This window comes from Trichosurus vulpecula, chromosome 6 (assembly GCF_011100635.1).
Source record: "Trichosurus vulpecula isolate mTriVul1 chromosome 6, mTriVul1.pri, whole genome shotgun sequence".
Lineage (NCBI taxonomy): Eukaryota > Metazoa > Chordata > Mammalia > Diprotodontia > Phalangeridae > Trichosurus > Trichosurus vulpecula.
The window spans coordinates 30,943,256-30,964,320 of NC_050578.1; the positions used below are offsets into that span (position 1 = coordinate 30,943,256).

At 38.4% G+C, this 21,065-nt stretch overlaps 1 protein-coding gene across 3 annotated transcripts in view; it reads right to left on the reverse strand.

Annotated features, from left to right (window-relative positions):
• The window catches only part of SORBS2 (sorbin and SH3 domain containing 2), a 288,776-nt gene that overhangs the window by 98,508 nt on the left and 169,203 nt on the right, over positions 1-21,065 (reverse strand). For 2 of the 3 annotated variants that reach the window (XM_036764815.1, XM_036764816.1), the window contains exons 8-9: positions 6,254-6,392; positions 337-512 (exon numbers count right to left, since the gene is read on the reverse strand). In XM_036764815.1, the coding sequence (XP_036620710.1) occupies positions 337-512; positions 6,254-6,392 (315 nt within the window). Of the gene's footprint in view, positions 1-336; positions 513-6,253; positions 6,393-9,453; positions 9,559-21,065 lie in introns of all 3 variants that reach the window. The other variant, XM_036764812.1, reaches the window with a different exon arrangement.

Genomic DNA, 21,065 nt, shown 5'->3' on the forward strand with positions numbered 1-21,065 from the left:
ATTTAACTAAAGCATTCCTGCATTCCTGGTTCTTCCATTTTCTCTCGGCAGTCCTAAAGCTCATTAGTGAAAAGGGAGGGAAAATGTATGCTATAAATTATAGCTCTGACAAGTACATAATGAAAATGAAAAAGTTGAAGCCGTCTAATTATTGCCAATCAACATTTCCCTCCTGCCACATGCGGCATCGTATTCAAGAGCACACAGATTTTGCACAGTGTATTCCCCCATTATATAAGAGCATAAGAATGTGGAAAATAAAAGCCACTATTCACAATTGGTTCTTTGTAAGGGTCTACTCACAATGACAGGGAGGCAAATTCCAGCCTTTCTTACCGTTCTAATTGCTGTAGGGATTCCAGACTCATCTACTGGCCCAATGCCTGCATAGTGGGGGGCTTTAATCACTGTCACTTTCTTCTCTTCCTCTGAAGATCTGTAGATGGGTATTGTACTGCTGGCAGAACTACCATCCAGAGAATGGGCATGCTGGGAATATGTGTCAGTGGACTCTGAGGAAATAATTTAATGGGATGATATAGTTGATAAATAGTGCATAAAAAGATAACTATATATGTATACACATATTTAAGACGTAGAAGTAGGATAAAACATGTAACTCTATAATAAGAACATTCATTAAAACAGGACAGTATTTCCATCAGTATTTTCTGTATTTCATTGATTTTTCATTTGGAGCCAAGGCATTATTAAGAGGAAGCTATATTCATCAGGGGTATTTGTTTAATATACCCTCTCCCATTTCCATCTATGATAAGGCTGTTTCCTATGGCTGAATGCTCCCCCCCTTTCCCAATTAACCTATTAAATCCCAATCCATTGATGAGGGACCCACTTAAATGCCACCTGCTCTAGGAAGCTTTTCCACAGCCCTTAGTTAGATACAGATTTTCTTTCCCCTTTAGATCTATTTCCTGTTAATTCCCTAATGCAGTATGTCAAATTCAAATAGAAACAGGGACCACGAATCTATACATAAGGATCCCTGAGGGCCCCATCCTGACTTAGTTTTAAAATGTAATGTTCTCTATGTTTTGTTCTATTTATATTTATTTTGTTAAGTACTTCCCAATTATATGTGAGCCTGACTCAGGCAGCACTCAAGAGTCCCAGAAGAGCATTTATACCTCTGCTATGAAGCATGCAATTTTGTGCTTTTTGGGCATCTGTGTTTGTATCTTATTGCCCTACTAGGCCATCACCCCCTTGAAAGCAAAACTCCCTCTTCCCTCTAAACTTTATATCTCCCTTAGCGCCTAGAATAGTACTGTGAACATTATAGGCTCTTGTTTTCTACTTGTAAAGGACAGCTAGGTGGCACAGTGGATAGAGTGCTGGGCCTGGAGTTAGGAAGACTCATCTTCTTCTAGAATTCAAATCTGGCCTCAGACCAGCTGTGTGACCCTGGGCAAGTCACTCAACCCTGTTTGCCTCGGTTCCTCATCTGTAAAATGACCTGGAGAAGGAAATGGCAAACCACTCCAATCTCTTTGCTAAGAAAATCCCAAATGGGGTCACGAAGCATCTGAAAATGAATGAACAACCACCACCATGTATTCTAAAAGTGTTCATAATCCCTTCCCTGTCTCTGTATACTGCATATATTTAGTCATACAGGCTCTTTATTGGTTTGTTTGCCAATAATTAAACAAAATATTAGAGCTTATTTATATCCAAGGGTTGAATAACCAAAATAAATGTTCTGGATTTGGAATGCTATGATATGGTTTCAAACTTTTGCTCTGACATTTACTATCCATGTGTTCCCCTTCTCTGGGCCTCAATTGACAAAATCAGGGGGTTAGGACTCATCGTTCCCCAATGTCTCTTTCAGCTCCAAATCCTCTTGTCCTATGGATTTCTTCCTTAACAAATATGGTATATGCCAGAACAGGAAGTGTGCATTTCATTTCATTACTGAAATGAAATGTAATGAAAAATCTGGGTGTAATGGAATCTCACTGTAATAAGACTTGCCATCAAATGAATTATTGTGACAGTGTAGAATTTAACACAAAGCAATAACAGAAGTATTTTAAAAGGTAGATCTAACTTCGAGATGAATCACAAAGCAGAGTATAATAAATGTAGACCTGGGAGGGTTCTTAGAGATGATGTAGTCCAACCCCCTAATGTTACAGATGAGGAAACAGAGGCTGGGTGGGGGAGTCATATAGATAATACATGTAAATTCTGGATCATCAGACGAGACTCAAATGCAGGTTTTCTGAATCCATTAACGGCTTTGAAAAGCAAAAGATAAAACTATACTGGAAAAATTTAAAGCATTGGACCTATTTCTGAGGGATATGTTTGAAGCATTGGAAACACGGTATAGAGGAAAGATTGGCCACTATAAGAGCACTATAAGAGTTGGTCTAGATCTCGGGTCCTTAACCTGAGGTCTGGAAATAGATTTCAGGACATCTGGGAACTTGAATGGGAAAATTCCATATTTGTATTCACTAAATTCTAACTGAAATTTAGCATTTCTTTCAATGATGATAAAATTATAAAAGAAAAACCATTATTCTGGTTAGGGGGCCATAGGTATCATTAGATAGCCCTAGGGGTCCACAACACAAAAAATGGTTAAGGACCTTGGTACAGATAATCTTTAAGGTCATTTCTATTTCTAACATTCTATGATACCCAGTAGGGAAATACATTCCCATTTCAAAAACAATTTTTTCTTGAATGCAAATGGGAACAAAATTCAACAAAATCATACTAAAAACACATAGTTTAGGTATAGGAAGGTATTCTTCTATACTTCGTAGAATTAGTAGACTTAAATAGACTTAGTAGAATCTAGACTAACTAGAATTAGTAGGATAAAATATTTTGTCAAATATTTTAGCTAGGAAAAATGAATTTAGATTCAGCTAGAAAAAAAAATTCCTAGCTAGGAAAATGAAAATGAATCTCCTTATTAGTAATTTTTCTCATCTACACCTTGTTTGTACTGAGTTTTTGCATATTGTCTCCTCCATTAGATTTTAAGCTCCATGAGGCCAGCTACTGTTTTGGCCTTTCTTTGTTTGCTTAGTGCTCAGCCCAGTCCCTGGCACATTGTTCAGTCATTCAGTCACGTCTGACTCTTGGTGACCCCTTGGACCATAGCACACCAATATTGTCCATGAGGATTTTCTTGGCAAAGATAATGAAGTGGTTTACCATTTCCTTCTCCTGCAGATTAAGGCAAACAGAGGTTAAGTGACTTGTCTAGGGTCACGCAGCTTGTAAATGTCTAAGGCTAGATTTGAACTCAGGTCTTCCTGAGTCCAGGGCCAACACTCTATCCAATGAACCACCTAGATGCCTCTACCTGGTACTTAATATTGACTTGTGTTAATTGGAACCCAAATAAATGATTATTGACTTATGTGAATTGGAGTCCAAATAAATTGGAATTCAAAGATTCTGCTTTCATCAAGGTGTAATTTTACAAAGTCTTTTAAACATTCAGTGTCTGTATCTTCCAGTCTAAATTAGCAATAACTTAGATCCTTCCCCTTAAAAAAAAAAAAACGAAAAAAAAACCACTTCCCAAGTCTGTTGGTAGTTAATTCCTTAAAGTCATCTAAGGAAAGAAACCATAAAGCAAGACTTTAAAAAAGCCAATGCAACAGTTAGGTGCTGGTGCCAACAATTAGCATCTTAGGCCATCAGGTGTTTATTTGCCTGGCAACTTAAAGAGTCACATGATATTCTTTTAATTTTGTGTTCTAAAGGTTGTTGGTACAGGTGAGGGAAAACACCAAGTGGTCTCGTGGCATTGGCCACACATGCTTTCAGGGCCTGGGACTGTGTGTACCCGACATAGGCAGGGGCTAACTGATATTCAAGTGTGTAGTTGTGTGAACGTGCCCACTTGCTAGGTCTCTCTTCCCAGCCGGGAAGTCAGGGGGAAGGACTCCGCTGTTTTTCCAACCGAAGTCTCTATTCCCAATTTTCCTCCTGAGGTGGTTCTAAAAATAGTTGACTTCCTCCATTCCCCATATATAGAGCTATCCCTGCCTAGTTCATCAGGATCCTCAATCATAGCTGCGGTTGGAAGGTACCTTAGATATTGTCTAGACCAGTGGTCAGCGATACATAATCTGGAGGCCAAATCCTGCCTGCCACCTGTTTTTTTGGAAGGCCACAGCTAAGAATTGTTTTTATATTTTTAAATAAAGTTTGATTGTATTAAAAAATATTTTTAAATCTTAGCAAGTACATACAAAAGCATGAGGCAGTAAGAGTTTTGCAAGTCACTTACCCTCTTTGAACCTCAATATCCTTATTTGTCAAATTATTTAGTTGAACTATACCTGGGATAGGTACACAATGGCTCTAGGGCCAGCTTGGACTTGAACTTAGGTGTTCTGCTCCAAATCTTATGTTCTTTCTTCCTCTCTGATATTAGAGAAAAGTGGTTCAACCCTGACCTGTCTTTGAATTTTGTGGTCTGAGTTATAAATCAGTTTCTCAAGTGTTCCAAAATCTTTTTTTTTTAGTACGTAAAGTTTTCACTTAACACTACACAGGGACTTTACTGTTGTTGAGTCATTCCAGTTGTGTCCAACTCTTCATGACCCCATTTGGGGTTTTCTTGACAAAGATATTAGAATACTTTACCATTTCCTTCTCCAGCTTTTTTTTTTTTTTTTACAGATGTGGAAACCAAGGCAGAGTTAAGTGACTTGCCCAGGGTCATAGAACTAGCAATGTCTGAGGCCAGATTTGAACTCCTAAAGATTAGTCTTTCTGATTCCAAGCCCAGTGTTCTAACCACTGTGCCGCTCAGGGACCTTAGGTGTCACTTAATCCAATCCTCCATCAAGTGTCAGAATGTTCTCCCAGATGCTGACAGATGGCCACCTACCTTCTCCCTGACCATTCACAGTGACAGAGGGTTCATCACTTTTCAAGGCTGTCCTTTTCATTGTTAAACACCTCTAATTGTAAAGACATTATCATGACAAATTATCTGTCCCTTGTGAGAAATGATTTTGCCTTCAGGTCTTATGATGAGAAAAAATTTGTCAAAATAAGAGCTTTCCAACAAAACAGTGAGCTTCCAATGACTGCAAGTCAGTTCTTTCTCTTTTTTTGACTCCAAGCTATATGGACTCTTTCTGCTGAACCTAACCAATTCAACAAGCAAATGTTTTTAGGGTACTTACTGCTGGGGCAGAAATTTAAAAAAAAATAATTTTTTTTTTTAAAAAAGAAGTCTGTGCCAGAAATTTTTTAAAAATTTAAAAAACAGTCTCTGCCTTAAGGAACTTAAAGTTTTACTGGGAGATGAAACACGATACATATTTTTAATTCAATTTAGGATGTGATAAAAAGATAGGAGAGGTCAATCTATTCCAGTATGTATTGAGCAAACATAGTTCTATGAAATGTTTGGGTATGGGAAAAAGGAAGGTTTCGTGAAGTAGGTGACACAATCAGGCCTTGAAGAAAAAGGATGTCTCCAAAAAGAGTGGAATTAATCCATTTTGGGCATGGAGGACAGTTTGCACAAAAGCAGCAGAGGGCAGGGAACAGCGAGTAGTCCAAAAAGTCTCAATATAGATAGAGTCCATGAACAAGGAATGATGTAGCTTAAAAAGGCAAGTCGGAGCCAGGTCATGGAGGGCTTGAAATGCCAGGGTCAGGAATTTATATTTTTCCCTTGGAGAATATAGGGAACCCCTGAAAGTCTTAAAGTAAGAAGAAGGAGGGGTAGTGTGATCAGATTTGTGTTTTAGAAAGGTTGCACTTTAGTAGCCAGAAGGACAGAAAGGAGAGAACAGGTAGGGAGGCCAGTTAGGAGTCTGTTGTAATAGTAAAGATGAATAGAAATGAGGGTCTGAGTTAGGATGGTCACAGTGGAGTGAAAAGGATGCAATGTAGGTGACATATATTGTAGGCACCTGGTGTCCTTAATAACAAGATAACTAAATCACCCCTGCCAGAATGCAATGGAACTACTCTCCTATGGCACTGAATCTTCTCTTCCCAATACCAACCTAAGATCAAACAGGCCTGGGAGTTACACAATAGTGGAGGATCTTCTCTCATGTTGACTCCTTTGTTCCTCAAGTAAGTCCTATATTTTCTTTTTTCAAGTATTTAGTTTCGAAGGTGGAAATGAAAAATCCTGCCTGGGTGCTGATGTAAAATAGGTATGTTGGAGATGACAAGAAGCAATTAGAACCCACAAACTCCTATGGAAGAAGAAAGCCCATTTTCTTACCAAGTGTCCTTCCATGCTGCATGACAATGCTTGAATTGAGTGATGCTGGTAGAGAGTAGGCTGACGGGGAGAACGGTCTCTGAAAGTAACTCATTGGACTGGTGGCCCCGCCTGAGCGCCCATTCACTGTTATCTGACCCTGAGAGAAATGAGAAGGCATCCCAGTAAGTACATAAAGTCCCTATACCCATCTCACTTAATGAAGGCCAAGAACATACTGCCTTCCTCAGAACAGAAATTAGTCACCACATCCCTAGTTCTGAAAAATGAAAATCCATCACCACAGGAGCAGGGTGTTTTCCTTGTGCCTGTTTTCCCTCTTTCTCTTGATTGTAATCTTACCACCCCAGACCTCCATCTTCTTTGTACAGGGAAGATATTAGGGTTCTTGAGAACATACCAGAAAGTTCCTGAAAAAATGAGGCTCAGACAGCCAAGAGAAATGCTCCTCGCTCTTAGCGACAGAGTTAAAATGAAAAAGAAGAAAAACATTGCTCCTGTAGATGTGACCTAATTCCTGATTTTCTGTATTTGTATATCAGCTATCATAGTCTTTAATAGTAATGGTGGATATCTTGGGAAAGTTTCCTCCCCAAACAAAGTAATTGACAAAAGGAAGAAATCTGTTTGGGTTTACACACCATAGGGCAATTGTGGGGGGGGGTGGAAATATAAGGAAAAGCATCACTCCATTGTGTCAGGGTAGGACCGTCATAGACCTATGGGCTTCTGCAGACCACACTGATCTCTCTAAGCTGATGGCCTTATGGGTTGTTTTTCCGAATTATATAATCTGGCAGTCTTTCCTACTGTCTTCTGATTACTCAAATAGAGTGGTAAGCTGTTTGATAAATTTCTGATATTGGCTGGTTTGGCACACCTCACAATGATAGGGAGGGTTCAATAAGCAGGAACTCCCAGTTCTCAGAGGTTGATCCAATCCTGACAAATTAAAAAAAAAAAACCAACATGACCTGTCTCTATAATTGGTCCTATAACCACATAGGCTATTGTGGAATTCCTGGCATATGGTGAAGGGCTGTAAAAAAGGCAGCTAGGAGCACACGGTAGGCCCATATCTTCTGAGTCCCTTAGCAGAGAATAGCATTAAGCAAATATAAGATTTGGGTTCTGATAGACGAGACTATTTCCAGAGCCTTTCATGTAAAAAGAGCTCCTTCAGTATAAAATTTTATAGAGGCTCTTTGGCAATATAGCTAAAGAGTCTAATAAAAATAATGGTCAATTTCTATAATTGCAGTATCTGGAAACATGTGGCTTGTAACATTTCATTACTGTGAAATATGGAGTCAGCTTATTTATGACCCTGACACAGAATATGAACCATGCACAAGGGAAATTGTCATTCTGACAGCACTTATTTGAAATTTTATTCTATGATCACTTTTATCTAAAAAGTCCTATTTGTTGGCTTCTACTATATTTATTTTAAGCTAAAGTTTGCAGGCAAGGAATTATACAGATTTGAAAAACTCATGCCAGAAATACACTAAGGAAGTCTGTTAGTTCACAAATCACATTCCGATCAAATGAAATAATATTTGTAAAGTACTTAGTACATAGTAGGAACTTTATAAATGCTTGTTCCCTCCCTCTTTCCTTAATTCTGTGTCCATCACACTTTTAATGTCACCAGGAAACTTCTTTAAAGAATTGTATAATTTAGTTCCTTAATTCATTTTAAACAGCCTCTTCTATTTGCTTTTACACAAACATTCATACAAATAAAAATGATGAACATATAAATCTTCCTGGACACATTATCTATATAACAGGATAATACATTCATTAGCGTTCCCTAGAATGACTCATGGAGAAATCATTCCTGAAGGGCAAAACTATAAGAACATTAATTAAGATTATTTACAGCATTCATTCCTGTGAGACAGAGGAAAGCCCACAACAGAAGTAATTGGTTAGTTAAAAGATGAGGAAAGGAATAAGTCTCATGCAGTTGGTAACCACTTTGCTGGGAAACAAAACAATGTTAGATACTCACATAAGACATGCTAATATGAATCTCTAGGTAAATCGGTGTCTAAAAAAAATGGCAACATCATGGGGCTGGGTTCTTTTTATCTAAGCTTCTCTGTCTGCGGTCTTCCCTTAAAACTCTGCCAATGTTGTAAAATACACCTGTCAAAATTTCTGGGCTCACTTTTAATTAATGCAAGTCACTACAGGATAATTTTAAATAATCCATTCATTATAAATATAAAAATAACTTAAGTGAAGTAAGACTATACAGTTGGTTTGTTCAGGTTTATATGTGTGTGTATACAAAGAGAGAGAGGAGGAGAGGGAAGAAGGGAGGGAGGGAGGGAGAGAGAGAGAGAGAGAGACAGAGAGAGAGAGAGAGAGACAGAGACAGAGACAGGGGGTGGGGTGGGAGCATGGTATATGTTGAGTAAAGAGTTGTCTTTGGAGTCAGCAAACTCTGGGTTCAAGTCCCTCTCTGATACATACTAGATGTGTCCCCAAGCAACTCTAAGACTATAAACTACAAAGCAAATTCCCTTCTGCATTGGTAGGAGTTTCCTTCTAGTGAATTCCCTTTACCAATAAAATCACTGGTTCAGTTTAAAAAAAACCCCAAAACAACCCAGTATTTTTGCCAATATAATCATAATGAATAGTCCTCTTGGACCACATTAATAATCAACAACTGTTAGGATAGAAATGTTCAGCTGCAAAATGAGATGGCAGACAAGAAATGTGTTATTTTCCCCTTTGGAGACCTGTTCCAAGAATGCAGAGAGCGACGAAGGATGAATAATTACATGAGTGGCAGCTGTGGTGTTTAAGGTGGTGCCATCTGTCACAGCAGACATCTCATTCAAGGTTGGGGAAGGTGTTTCAGGACAGTCAGTAGGAGCATAGTTAGAAGAAGTCTGAAGCTCATCTAGAATGGCAGATGAGATCTCGCTCACGGAGCGGGAGGAAGGCTCACTCCGCGACGAGTCTGCGATAAAAGAGGCGGAGGCGGTGGCAGTGGCTGTGGCTGTGTCGTTGCTGGGGATAATGTTGACAGGAGCTAGGAAAGGGTATTTATAGGAGCAGTGTAAGGGGGCCAATGGTTTAGGAAAGCGTGAAGACACAGGGTCATCAAAGGGTGGCAGGCTGGAGGATGCCAGGCAGGGACCACTGTCGGGCGAAAAAGAAGTTTGATTAACTGGTACCGCGGAGAATGGGCGCAATGGAGAGGCTTCTGCGGCTGCTGTTTGTCTGTGCATCGGGGGAGCATTTGCCTCCATCACACTGGCAGCTAGTTTCTGTTTTCCAAGCTAGGATTTGAGAGGAAAGAAAACAGAGAAAATGAATGAAAACATCCTCTTCTCCCTTTGCAGTGCGTCAGACATAGACAAAGTGTTAGCTTTGTTTACTGGCATCTTAGAAAACACATTCAGGGGAATTTGAAGTCAACCGCACACTATTGTAAAAGCATGTAAACATGAAGGAACAGAAAGGAATGAGTATTTTTAGAAACAAGACTGGGACAAATCTCACATTGGGAGGCAATTATGAAGGAAGGGCTTGAGAAAGTTTGCACAACTCAGGTCAAGCATTTTTTAAAACATATTTAAAAAGTCCTTGTGACAGCAGTGTGAGATGAGACCATTTGCTATGCTACAAAAGAAATGCTTCCTTCTTCTCTGCCAGAAAATACATTCTGAGGACATGGGCTGTTTTTTTTAAATTTTGTTTTCCCTGAAAACAAATCAAATTAGAGCAAGAAAATATTGTCACTTAATTGATCTAAATGCTGATCAAATGAGAGACAGTGTGGCCTGATGGATAGTTAACCTTGGCACCAGGAAGACCTGGATTGAAGTCCCACTTCTGAAACATGCTGGCTGTGTGACCCTGGGCAAGTCACTTTATCTCTATGTGTTCTAGGATACTTGCTGGGGCAAGAGAAGGTGTTTGTCAGCATTGGCAGAGGGGATTGCCTCATTTTGGAGTTCCTTGTGACAATGAAATTACATACCAAAAAAAGGTCAAATTTCTCTTAAACATGAAGAAATTGATTAGAACTTTTTCCCCTCTTGGAAATTTTTTTCCCTTTGGTCAGTTACATTAAAGTGACTCAAAGTGCCAGGGATCCATTACAGAGTATCTACAAATCACTTTGTGTAAGAATGAAAATATAGTGACGATGAGGATTAGAATGTGTTAATTGTTGATGAGGTCTGCCATTGCTGGTTTTAATGCAAGGCGAAGTAAGAAGAAACTGAAAAAGGCAGAGAGACCTTAATACTTCCAAGGCTTTATTGTCTCAGACTAAAAGAAAGAAAGAAAAAAAGAAAAAGTAGGGCTTGTCAGTAGGAGAAATTAAAAAGCCATCACCATGGAAGCTTTTAAAGATGTTTGCCAGTAATGTGATTTGTATCCCAAAGTCTGAAACGACATGACCAGGCCTTGATGCAAACCTCGGTAAGAGTGAAATAACCCTGAAATCTTTGTGAATTGATTATGTTTGGGAAAAGATACATAGGTGTCTCAGTGGATAGAGCATTGGGCCTGAAGTCAGGAAGACCCAAGTTCAAATACTGCCTCAGACACTTACTGGTTGTGTGACTGTGGGCAAGTCACTTAACCTCTGTTTACCTTAATCCACTGGAGAAGGAAATGGCAAACCACTCTAGTGACTTTGCCAAGAAAACCCCATGGACTGTATGGCCCATAGGGTCACAAAGAGTTGGACACAACTAGACAGAATGCATGGGAGGATCAGTGAGGAGGAGTAAGCTAGGTATGTTGAGATAAATGGATAGAAGGCTAGAGGGAGAGCTAGTAATGGTTTAGGGGAACAGTTTATAGATAAACTTTTATTATTATTAATAATAATTATACTGTTTATATTATATATTTATAAATAATTTATGTATTTATAAATTATTATATATAAATTTTTATTATTTAAAATGAGCTATATGAGTCTAGAAATGGCACAGGTAATCTTGAGTTGGTAAAGAACTAAATGGTAAAATCTGGTGTTCTCAGCCAGTCACAATTTTCAGAACAAGTGATGGAATGCTGCTGCTGTTCAAAATAAATCAGAATAATAACAACCACAGTACCACACTTGAATATTAATCTATTTATAAAACTTTTTTTTTATAATACTCTGTGATAAAAGTACACTAGTGCCCATATTTTCCCCATTTTACAGATAAGGGAGCTGAGGCTCAAAGAGGGGGAAAAGTGACTTTCACATGGTTAAAAATGACATTTGAACCCAGGTCTTCTAACTCTGATTTTACAACGCTCACAATCTTTATTTAATCACTAAAATCTTCAATCTGAAGGAGACTGAAAATCATTAAAAATTTTTAGGACAAGGAAATCTCTAGAACAACCTTAGTCTTTTTTTGTGTGTGTCCTGGATCTTTTTGACAGTCTGGTGTAACTTACCTCAAAAAAACCCCTATTTTTACAGTGGTTAAAACAAAATATATTAATTTTCTTTAAAAACCCAGTCATCAAAATGTATACTTAAAAGTTTCAAGACCCCAGGTTAAAGTCCTTGCTTTAGAGAAAAATGCAAATTGTCCTAAGTTTAAAAAGTCATACATCCCCAAACCTAGATTAAAGGAGTTGTTATATTTCAACGAGAGTTGTTGGTTTTTAAAATCTTATGTATTCAGTGTGATGCACCTAAGTGAACCGAAAGAGAGACTGGCTCTGGATAATCTTTGTTCGGTATGCGTGTTTCGCTTAGTAAAATCCTATCGCCAGATCAGATATTAATAGAAATATACTACAAAACTGGAAACTATAACACAAATATAAGTTAATATATTTGCTATAACATTCTTTGCTAGAAAGAGGAATTCATTTCAGCAGCTATGCAAAGGAGATTTGGAATACTCAAAACACAGTTTTATCTATAATTTTTTCTCATGCATGGGTCCAAGGAATAAGGTTACAATGTATCTACAAGGTAAGAACACAACTTGAGACACATATGGTCAAATTTGATAAATATACAAGGAATTAATTTCTAAGTGGTGGCAGTCTGATGTAGTAGATCAAATGTTGGATATGGACTCAGGAATACATGAGTTCATATTCTGCTTCTGAAATTGCTTTGGATTGACCTTGGATAATTCCCTAATTCTTTATCTAGTAAAGTCACAATTTGCATCTATTTTTTTTCTCATAGAGGGAGTTTCCACATTGAGAGTTCCCAGCTCTTCTCTGTATTTACTGTGTGTGTTTCTAAGTAAAAATGTGATTAATAGATTAAATTTAAAATTATAAAGTTGTTTAAAAATAAAAATTAAATTAAATAAAAATAAGATAAAATTTTAAAATTAGATTAATAAATTAAATAAATCTCAGGACTGGATAATGTCAGGTAAAATTCTTAAAAAATAAAATTACATGTAGAGAGACAGATATATATAGTGGATAGAGGGCGAAGCCAGAAGTCAGGGGAGCTTCCATTAGGTCTTAGTTTCACCTCTGACCCATACTGGTTGTGTGACCCTGGGTGAAAGTCACTTAATTAATCCCTCAATGCCTTAGACAACTCTCTAAGACCTGAAACGATAGAGAAGGTACCAAATTTAACTGGTTGCTGGCGCTCCCTAATCCAGGAACCCACTATTATAATAGTAATCCGTAATTCATGTATAAATTATCTGCCCAGAAGGACATTTTACTACCTTACACATAAAAGAGGAAAAAATATCTTCAAGCAGAAGCTTCAGAGTAGGGCCTGATTAATTGGAGAAAAAAAAGCCACTTAAAAGCATGACTGAATATAAAACAATTCATAAAAGAATTAAGAAAATACGGAAAAATAAACATATTTCATTTTTATGAAAGTGCATCTGTGTTCAGAGGTATATTTGAATTTTTTTTTAATACAAAGGGTACCAGATGAGATTCTGCTCTGCTCAGGCATTGTTTAAATCTCAACAGGAATTTTTTTTGTTTGTTTACTTTGGAGAAAAATACAAAAGGCTCCAAAAGGCAGGGAAGGGCATCATCATTCTCAGAGCTGTTTTCAAAGCAAAAAAACCCCAAACACGGACACTGATGGTGACAAACAAGACACTTTCACAGTGTTCAGTTCAGCTGTGCTCACAGTTATTCAAAAGACAGCAGGTTGCAAAGTCCCAACATGTAGACTGGTTAAAGTATCTGTTCCTCCTCTAAAGTGTTTTAGTTCCTTCAAGCAGAAGGGGGAACAAATCACTTCTCAAATCACCCAACTAGGACATGACAGGGCCACGAGTCAGACTAGGACCTCTTGGGTATTTTGATTCTCAGTCTTTTGCACATGATGAACATGAGGTGTGTCTGATAGGCATTCAAAACATGGTAGATGATGAGGAGGATAGGGATTATCTTGTTATCCCCAAGAAGGAATGCTATATTAAAAAGCCCCATTCTAGACTTGAAGGGCAAAGGGCAAAAGGTTTTTAGAAGTGAATAAGCGGGATTCTGTAAAACTGCACATTTACACAAAATGCTCCGTCTAGGTAAATCCTCTATGTGTATTCAAAGCATCTGTTGTCTGAAAAATAAGCCACTCAACTTATATATAACTTAGGTGGTTCTGATCTTCAAAGAAAATGCAAAAGACAAGCAAGAATCACCTCTCTTTTCTAGAACTCACCTTTTCCTCAGCTTCCATGACTTCACACGACTTTTACCTTTGACTGTTTCCTGCTTTGTCTTATTCTCTTTTTCTCAGGTCCCCAAATCTGAGCATATTCTAAAGATCTTTTCTAAAGATCATCTAAAGATGCTTTTAATATGCTCTAATAAATGCTCTAATACACTTTAAAATGCTCTAATACACTTTCCCTTGGTAATCTCATTGACTCATGTGACTTTGACTTTCACCTTTATATTAATGACTCCTAAATCTACATCTCCAGACTGACTTCTCTCCTCAGCCTAATTCTGCCTACCCCCAAATGCTGCACTTCTGTTCTCGTTCTCTCTCTCTCTCTCTCTCTCTCTCTCTCTCTCTCTCTCTCTCTCTCTCTCTCTTTCTCTCTCCCTCCCTCCCTCTCCCTCTCCCTCTCCTCTCTCTCCTCCTTCATCTCTCTCCCTTTCTCCTTCCCCCCCTTCTTTGAAAAACTAAACTTCTCACCTTCCCACAAAATCTGGCTCCTGTCTTTAGTGCTCCTAGGTCTTTCAGTCTCTCTTTTCTGTCCAGAAAGCTCAATTCTGGGATCACATCTCTTAGGATATCTTCTTAGTAGAACACTAGACTATGGAGCTCTCAACCTTGGAGAAGCTTGAGAGACCACCCTCACCTTCATGCTGAGATTCAGGAACTCACTTTGTCCAAGTAATTGGGCTGATTACATCACCATGAACAGCAAAACAAGAATGATAATAACATTAATAATAATAACTCACAGCAACATGCTATTTCAAATCTTCCAATTGGAAAAACCTCTGATAGTTAGAATTCTTCAAATGTGGAACGGCTAACCTCAAGAAGTGATAGGTTCTCTCTCCTTGGAGCTTTATCAAGCAGAGTCTGGATGGTCACTTTCACTTCTTAGCATGCTAGCTTGGGGATTACTTTCATGTATTGGTTAGACCAGATGGTTGCTGACTCCCAAATCTTGGATGTGGTGATTCTGATTCTCATAACAACCTTGGGATGTAGGTGCTATTATTAATCTCATTTTACATATGAGAAAATAGAGTTTACGAATTTTAATTACTTGCCCAGAGTCACACAGATAATAGATGTCTGAGGCAGAAAGATAGATTGGGCTGCTAGTGTAAGGCTGGCCCTGGAGTCAGGAGGAGTTCAATACAGCCTCAGGCACTTATTAGCTGTGTGACCCTGGGCAAGTCACTTAAGCCTGTTTACCTCAGTTTCTCAAATGTAAAATGAACTCAAAAAGGAAATGGCAAACTTCTCCAGTATCTCTGCCAAGCAACCTCAAAAGGGGTCTTAAAGAGTTAGACATGAGTGAAAACAACTACACAACAAATGTTTTAAACACATGATAAAACTGAGTGATTTGCCTGTGGTTGAAGCATATTTTTCAATTAACAATGGTAAGGAGTTTCTTTAGGAAACTTTGGCTTGAGATTCTAAAATTCTGGCTACCCCACTAATACATTCAAGAAGAAAACTTGAAGAACCAATAGGTAGTCTAGAAATGGCTGTAAAGGAAGAAAGGGTCACACAAAATAGACACAGAATGATTTTAGAGTAATAAAAGTTAAACTTTGTGAAATAAAGATAGTAATACACTGGAAAACTCTTTTAAAAAGTAACTGGTATCAATATAAACAGAAAAAAAATAAGAAAGACTCAGAAAAGACACTTAGTATGTACCTACAATAAAGTTCCCATCAGATTTCCATAGAGTTTTTTTTTTTTTTAAAAAAAAAAAAAGGTTTTTGGCAAGTGATTCAAATTCTTCTAAATGGAAATAGATGTTAAAAAAAAAAAACTTCTAATGACAACATACTGTCGAATGCTGGATTTGCTATTTTCTACAGTGACTTTGAGCCAATGTTACTAGGAGCCTTAGTGAAATAGCCAGAATGATTACATTAGTCTTAACTCAATCCATAGGAGCAAAGGCCGTCCAAAGGACCCCTGGAATCCAGGGGACTCTATGCAAAGAAAAGGTACCTCTTTGATATAATTTCTTTGTTGGGTGATCAACAAAGTAGAACTCATGCTCTTTGGGTGTATCTATTTGTGGATGTAAAATGCTTCATTTCTAGTACTGTTATTTCTTGTTACTACTTCTTTTAATAAGTCTCATAAATTAATTTAAATATATTCATAAATTTCATTTAAAAAAAGGAAGGATTTATTCAGCAACGTCTCTCAGTCTGTCTGGAGTTTTTCCAGTGTCAGTGATGATACTCTTACCATAGGCAAGGGACCCAGTCTCTTCATCTGTTTAAAATATGGCCAATGATACTAATATTACCAGCAACATGAGAGGTTTGTGGGCATTAGGCACAATATGTAAATTGAGCCACCATGTTGGCTATTATCCTCAATCTCTATGGAGCTTCACCAACCTGAGACGTGAAAACTATCTATTCATAACCAATAGCCGTAAGAGCTGGATTGTCCTTTCCTATCCCAAAGGACTATGGGTATCGCTGATTCCAAGCTTCAGGGAGCACAGAAGAGAAGGTGGGGAGGATCCAGAATCCAGGCATCTAGACAATTCACTTGCAGGAGGGTGGGACTCTGCTTTAAATTCATGTGCTATCAATTATATTAGAAGGATCTATTTAAAATCATAAATTAAAGAAGACCTAAACTAATAAACACTCCAATAAAACTGTAAAACCACATTTGAATGTAAACAAAACAATCATGGAGGCTTTAACAATATTTTATGCACAAGGAAAGGACACCTATGATTTGAAATAGAGCTAGATAGATTAATACTCCAATAAATCTCCCTTAGGTTAGCCTTTTTATAAACTAAATTGGAAGCATAAAGTAATAAATGTTCAGCCACACTGCGCTTCTTCCGGTTGTTTATAATTGTAATTCTTTTCTCTAGACATCACTGGTTTCACTCTGAAGTTGCTTCATGGTCAAGGTAGGGCCCCTCTTAGGAAGTGAAAATCATGAGAGCAAATTCAGGAAGGATGAATGCTGAACAGGTCCCTGGCGGGGAAGGACGGGTGGATTCCTATTCCAAATAGGAAGGGATTAGACTCAGACTGAGAAGGTTCATGGAGCCAAAGCCATCTAAGCCATCAATATGGCAGACTTGCCTTCAGCATCTATTTGTGCCACTGATGCAACTAGGAACCCTTCCTTTCTCCTGTTGTCCTTAGCGCAGTCACAGTCGGTCTTGGCAGACCCTCTACTTTAGCATCACTCTCTCTTCGGAGATGTTTGCCCTACAGGAATTGGGTCTTTAGTAGGGATACTCCTGGATACTCCTAGGTAAGTGGAGGGTGAACTTTCCACTTGTCCACTTGGACCAACTCACTGGCAGGATTTCCATGGTTTTGAGTGGCATTGTGGCTGTGTCCTAAGCCAGTTCTAACCCTTTCCTTCCCTTCTCCCTCCCTCTTTCTGTCCCTTCTTTTTCCCTCATCTCTCTCTCTGTGTCTTTGTCTCTGTCTGTCTCTGTCTCTCTCCCTCCCTTCCTCTCTCCCTCCCTCCCCCTCCCTTCCTCCTCCTTGTCCTTTCTTTCTCTCCCTTCTTCTCTTCCCATTTCCTGCCTCACCCGCTATTTCTCTTTTCCTTTTCTCCCATCCCCTTCTCTCTTAAAAGAGCTGGGTCAGTCTGATCAGGGTTCACGATCGCAGAAGGCAACACAAAGCCAACTTCAACTCCAGTGTCTATACCATTGGCTGAACTGCTGATGCTCATCATGGTTGCATTGTCCCACCTGACCTCATCTATCTTTATGCATCTGGAGAAGGGCCTCAGACTGCAATGAAAGAAAAGGAAACGGGCCACCTCCAGGACCTAAGACTGAGAGATGGGGAGAAGATCTGGTGAGACTGGGGTAGATCTAGACACATCCAAGAACCATTTATGGCCTTGCAGGTATCTATAGCAGCAGTCAGAAGCCCTAAGGGCCTTCTCCTCCCAGATGGATTTTGTCTGTTTTTTGTATTTTTTTCTGACTAGGTAAAAGAGGCCATTCTTTCCCTCATTTCTTACCTAGCCTTAATCACTGAATGGGTGTTGCCTCAGTCAAACTGAGACCTGGGAAAGACCTTAGCTTAAAAAGGCCAAGGTATCTCACTGCATCCAGAGCCATCTCTGGTCATCCTGATCTGCAGGGTGTTCCTAAAGCCTGGACACAGGCAAAAATGCATATTTTCAAGAAATGAAATGACTGAAATTTTCAACATTTATTTAACTGGAATATTAACAAACAACATCTTCAATATGATTTCCTTCATTTGTGATACAAATTGGGTTGATGCACTTTGTAGGATTCACGTGAACTCAATGCAGTAACTCAATAACTTCACATTGCCGTCAATTTTAGCGCATTCACTCTTGGAAAATGAATATGAAATCATATGACGTTATCTGAAGTTGAAGATGTTATTTTTTTAATATTCCAATTAAATAAAATGTTGTTGAAAATTTCAATCATTTCATTTCTTGAAAATATGCATTTTTGCCTATGTGTCCAGACTTTAGGACACCCTGTATATCTCACCACTGGACCCAGATGATTACAGAGGAGAAAGTGAGGCTGGTGACTTTTCACAGCCCTCCTCACTTAAATCCAATTTATTTACAGGTCATGACATCATCATTTTCCTGATGTCATGGTCTTCTTTGATAATGAAGGTCAAAAAATGAACCAAGGAATGAACAAGCAGCAGTTAGACCTGGCTCCCAGAGTCCCATCACCTTTTGCTGGAAGGACCATAGCTTTCTCTCTTCCAAACCCAATTCCTACACTGCTGCTGTGTATATCTAAAATGTTCTCCACTTGCAAACTTATGTCTTATTTGACCCCTTACGAATCAGAATTCACTGAATCATAGGCATTTTTGGTGGAAGAGCTCTTTGAAATCAACTCTTGAGACCATCTAGTTTAACCCTTTCATTTCTAGATGTGTAAAGTCAGGATGGGTTCAGTTATCTGAGATACAAGCAATAGTAGCAACATGAAGCCTAGTATTTAGGATCCTGGAGAAATTATTTTGTTAATGCTGCACTCCTTTTTCCAGCCTTAAAAGGCAGACCTAAATAGTTTATTATCTAATTTTTTTTTTTACTCTAATGGATTCCTCTCTGGGATAAGGGCAAATGTTTGCATGCAAAAGGAAAACTTCTAAAAAGATTGTGACAACAAAGAATCCTATTATTTGCCTTCATTCATCACCATTTTCTCTGTACAAGGACATGATTTCTGTCCTCAGATTTCTCCGTGTGAGCTAAAAGATAAGTAGTTACTGATTGGATGTAGGATCCAATTTTCTTGAATAAGTGGCCTAATTGTGTCTTTCTGGGTGGTAACAATTAACCGTATGATAAATGTTTGTTAGATGAAGGAATGGAAAAAAAAGAATGCACTGTATATAGAAATGTATTTTATATATAATATGTTATCCTATTATATGTATTCTTTATTAAAAGAATAGGTGAATATTTGGGATACTCAAATATAGTCACTGGTATTTGACATATTTTACAGCACTTAAGAATTACAGCTGGGATATTTGAGGTTTATGGTTATATTTTTTGGAGGGGGCAAGAAAGCTTCTTATTTGGAACACTGTCTCTGTCTCAGAGAGATCATTACAAAGACTCTTTGAATGAATGGAACTTCTCTCACCAGATGGTCTAAAGCTCTAAAAAGATGAATCATATTCTTCTCCTCCTCCATGCTAAAGTGGGATGGTATTCCAAAGGGAGCTCTATGTGAGGAATAATACCACCTCTCCTTCCACGTTCCCCTCTCGCTTCCTCCCAGAATGCTTAGGTCGAATCTGTTAATTTAGTGAGTGTTCATGTCACATCTTTATCTTCTCTTAAATTCCAACAGATAGAACTTTTTTTTAAAAAAAGAAGCATTTGTCAGTTGCTAACAGAAATGCTTTGATATGTTTTGGCATTTAAAAAACCCTCCTAAAACACTTGGAGCTTCTTTTGTCTCCTTTCCTTTTGGGCCAGCTTGCCCTTTGACCTCCATCATCCTCTTTGTTCACAGGAGGGTGCTAATTATGGGCTTTCTGGCACAAAAAGCAGCTAGACAACAACTCACACTATCCTTCTTAGCTCCCTATTTCCTACTGATTCAAATCCAGTCTTCTAGCCAAGAATTCAAATCCCTCCAAAATTCAGCACTCTCCTAGCTTGCTAATCTTTCGGGGTTTTTTTGTTTTTGTTTTTTTTGGGGGGCAGGGCAATTGGGGTTAAGTGACTTGCCCAAGGTCACACAGCTAGTACATGTGTCAAGTGTCTGAGGCCACATTTGAACTCAAGTCCTCCTGACTCCAGGGCCGGTGCTCTACTCATGCTAATTTTTCTATTACATATTTGGTTTCAGTCAAACCATTCCCTAATTATAGCCTAAGGTTTCCTGCCTCTGGGTATTTGCTCATGCTGTTCTCCATGCCTGAAATGTCCTCCTATTCCTTTTTACTCATTGAAATTAAACCTAGTTTTAAAATTTTGACTCAAATGTTCCCTTGATCAACCAATCAGTAACAACTGCATCCCCTTAGATCTCATGTACCATTTTGTTTGAACCTTTCTAATGGATTCATAAACAAAATTCAGACACCTTAAATCTAAAGAAAGAGCTAAGAATAATTTAAGGGGGGAGAGATGACTTCCAGTTTAGGGGTGGGAAGGGAATTAGGGGAAGACTTTTTCTTGGAGGGGTGGCTGAATTTGGTCATGAAGGAAGGAAGGAAGGGGTTTTAACAGTTAGAATAACTGTAACAATTGCTGCCATTTTATTAGTACCTTAAAATTCACAAAGTGCTTTACAAACCATCATCTCTTTTGAGCCTCATGATATCCTTGTGAGGTAGGTAACAGCTTCTACAGGGTGTCCCTAAAGTCTGGACACACAGACAAAAATGCATGTTTTGAAATATCTGGAATATTAACAGATCTTAGCCCCCTTGACTTCTTTTTCTGGGGCATGCTAAAGGAGAGGGTGTGTTCAATGAAAATCTCAGACGCAACACACTTGACTGAACGCATAAAGAGTGAATGTGCTAAAATTGATGGCAATGTGGAGTTATTACATCGAGTTCACGTGAATGAATCTTGCAAAGTGCATCAACCTTTGCATCACAAATATTGGAGATGTTGATGGAAATATTGAAG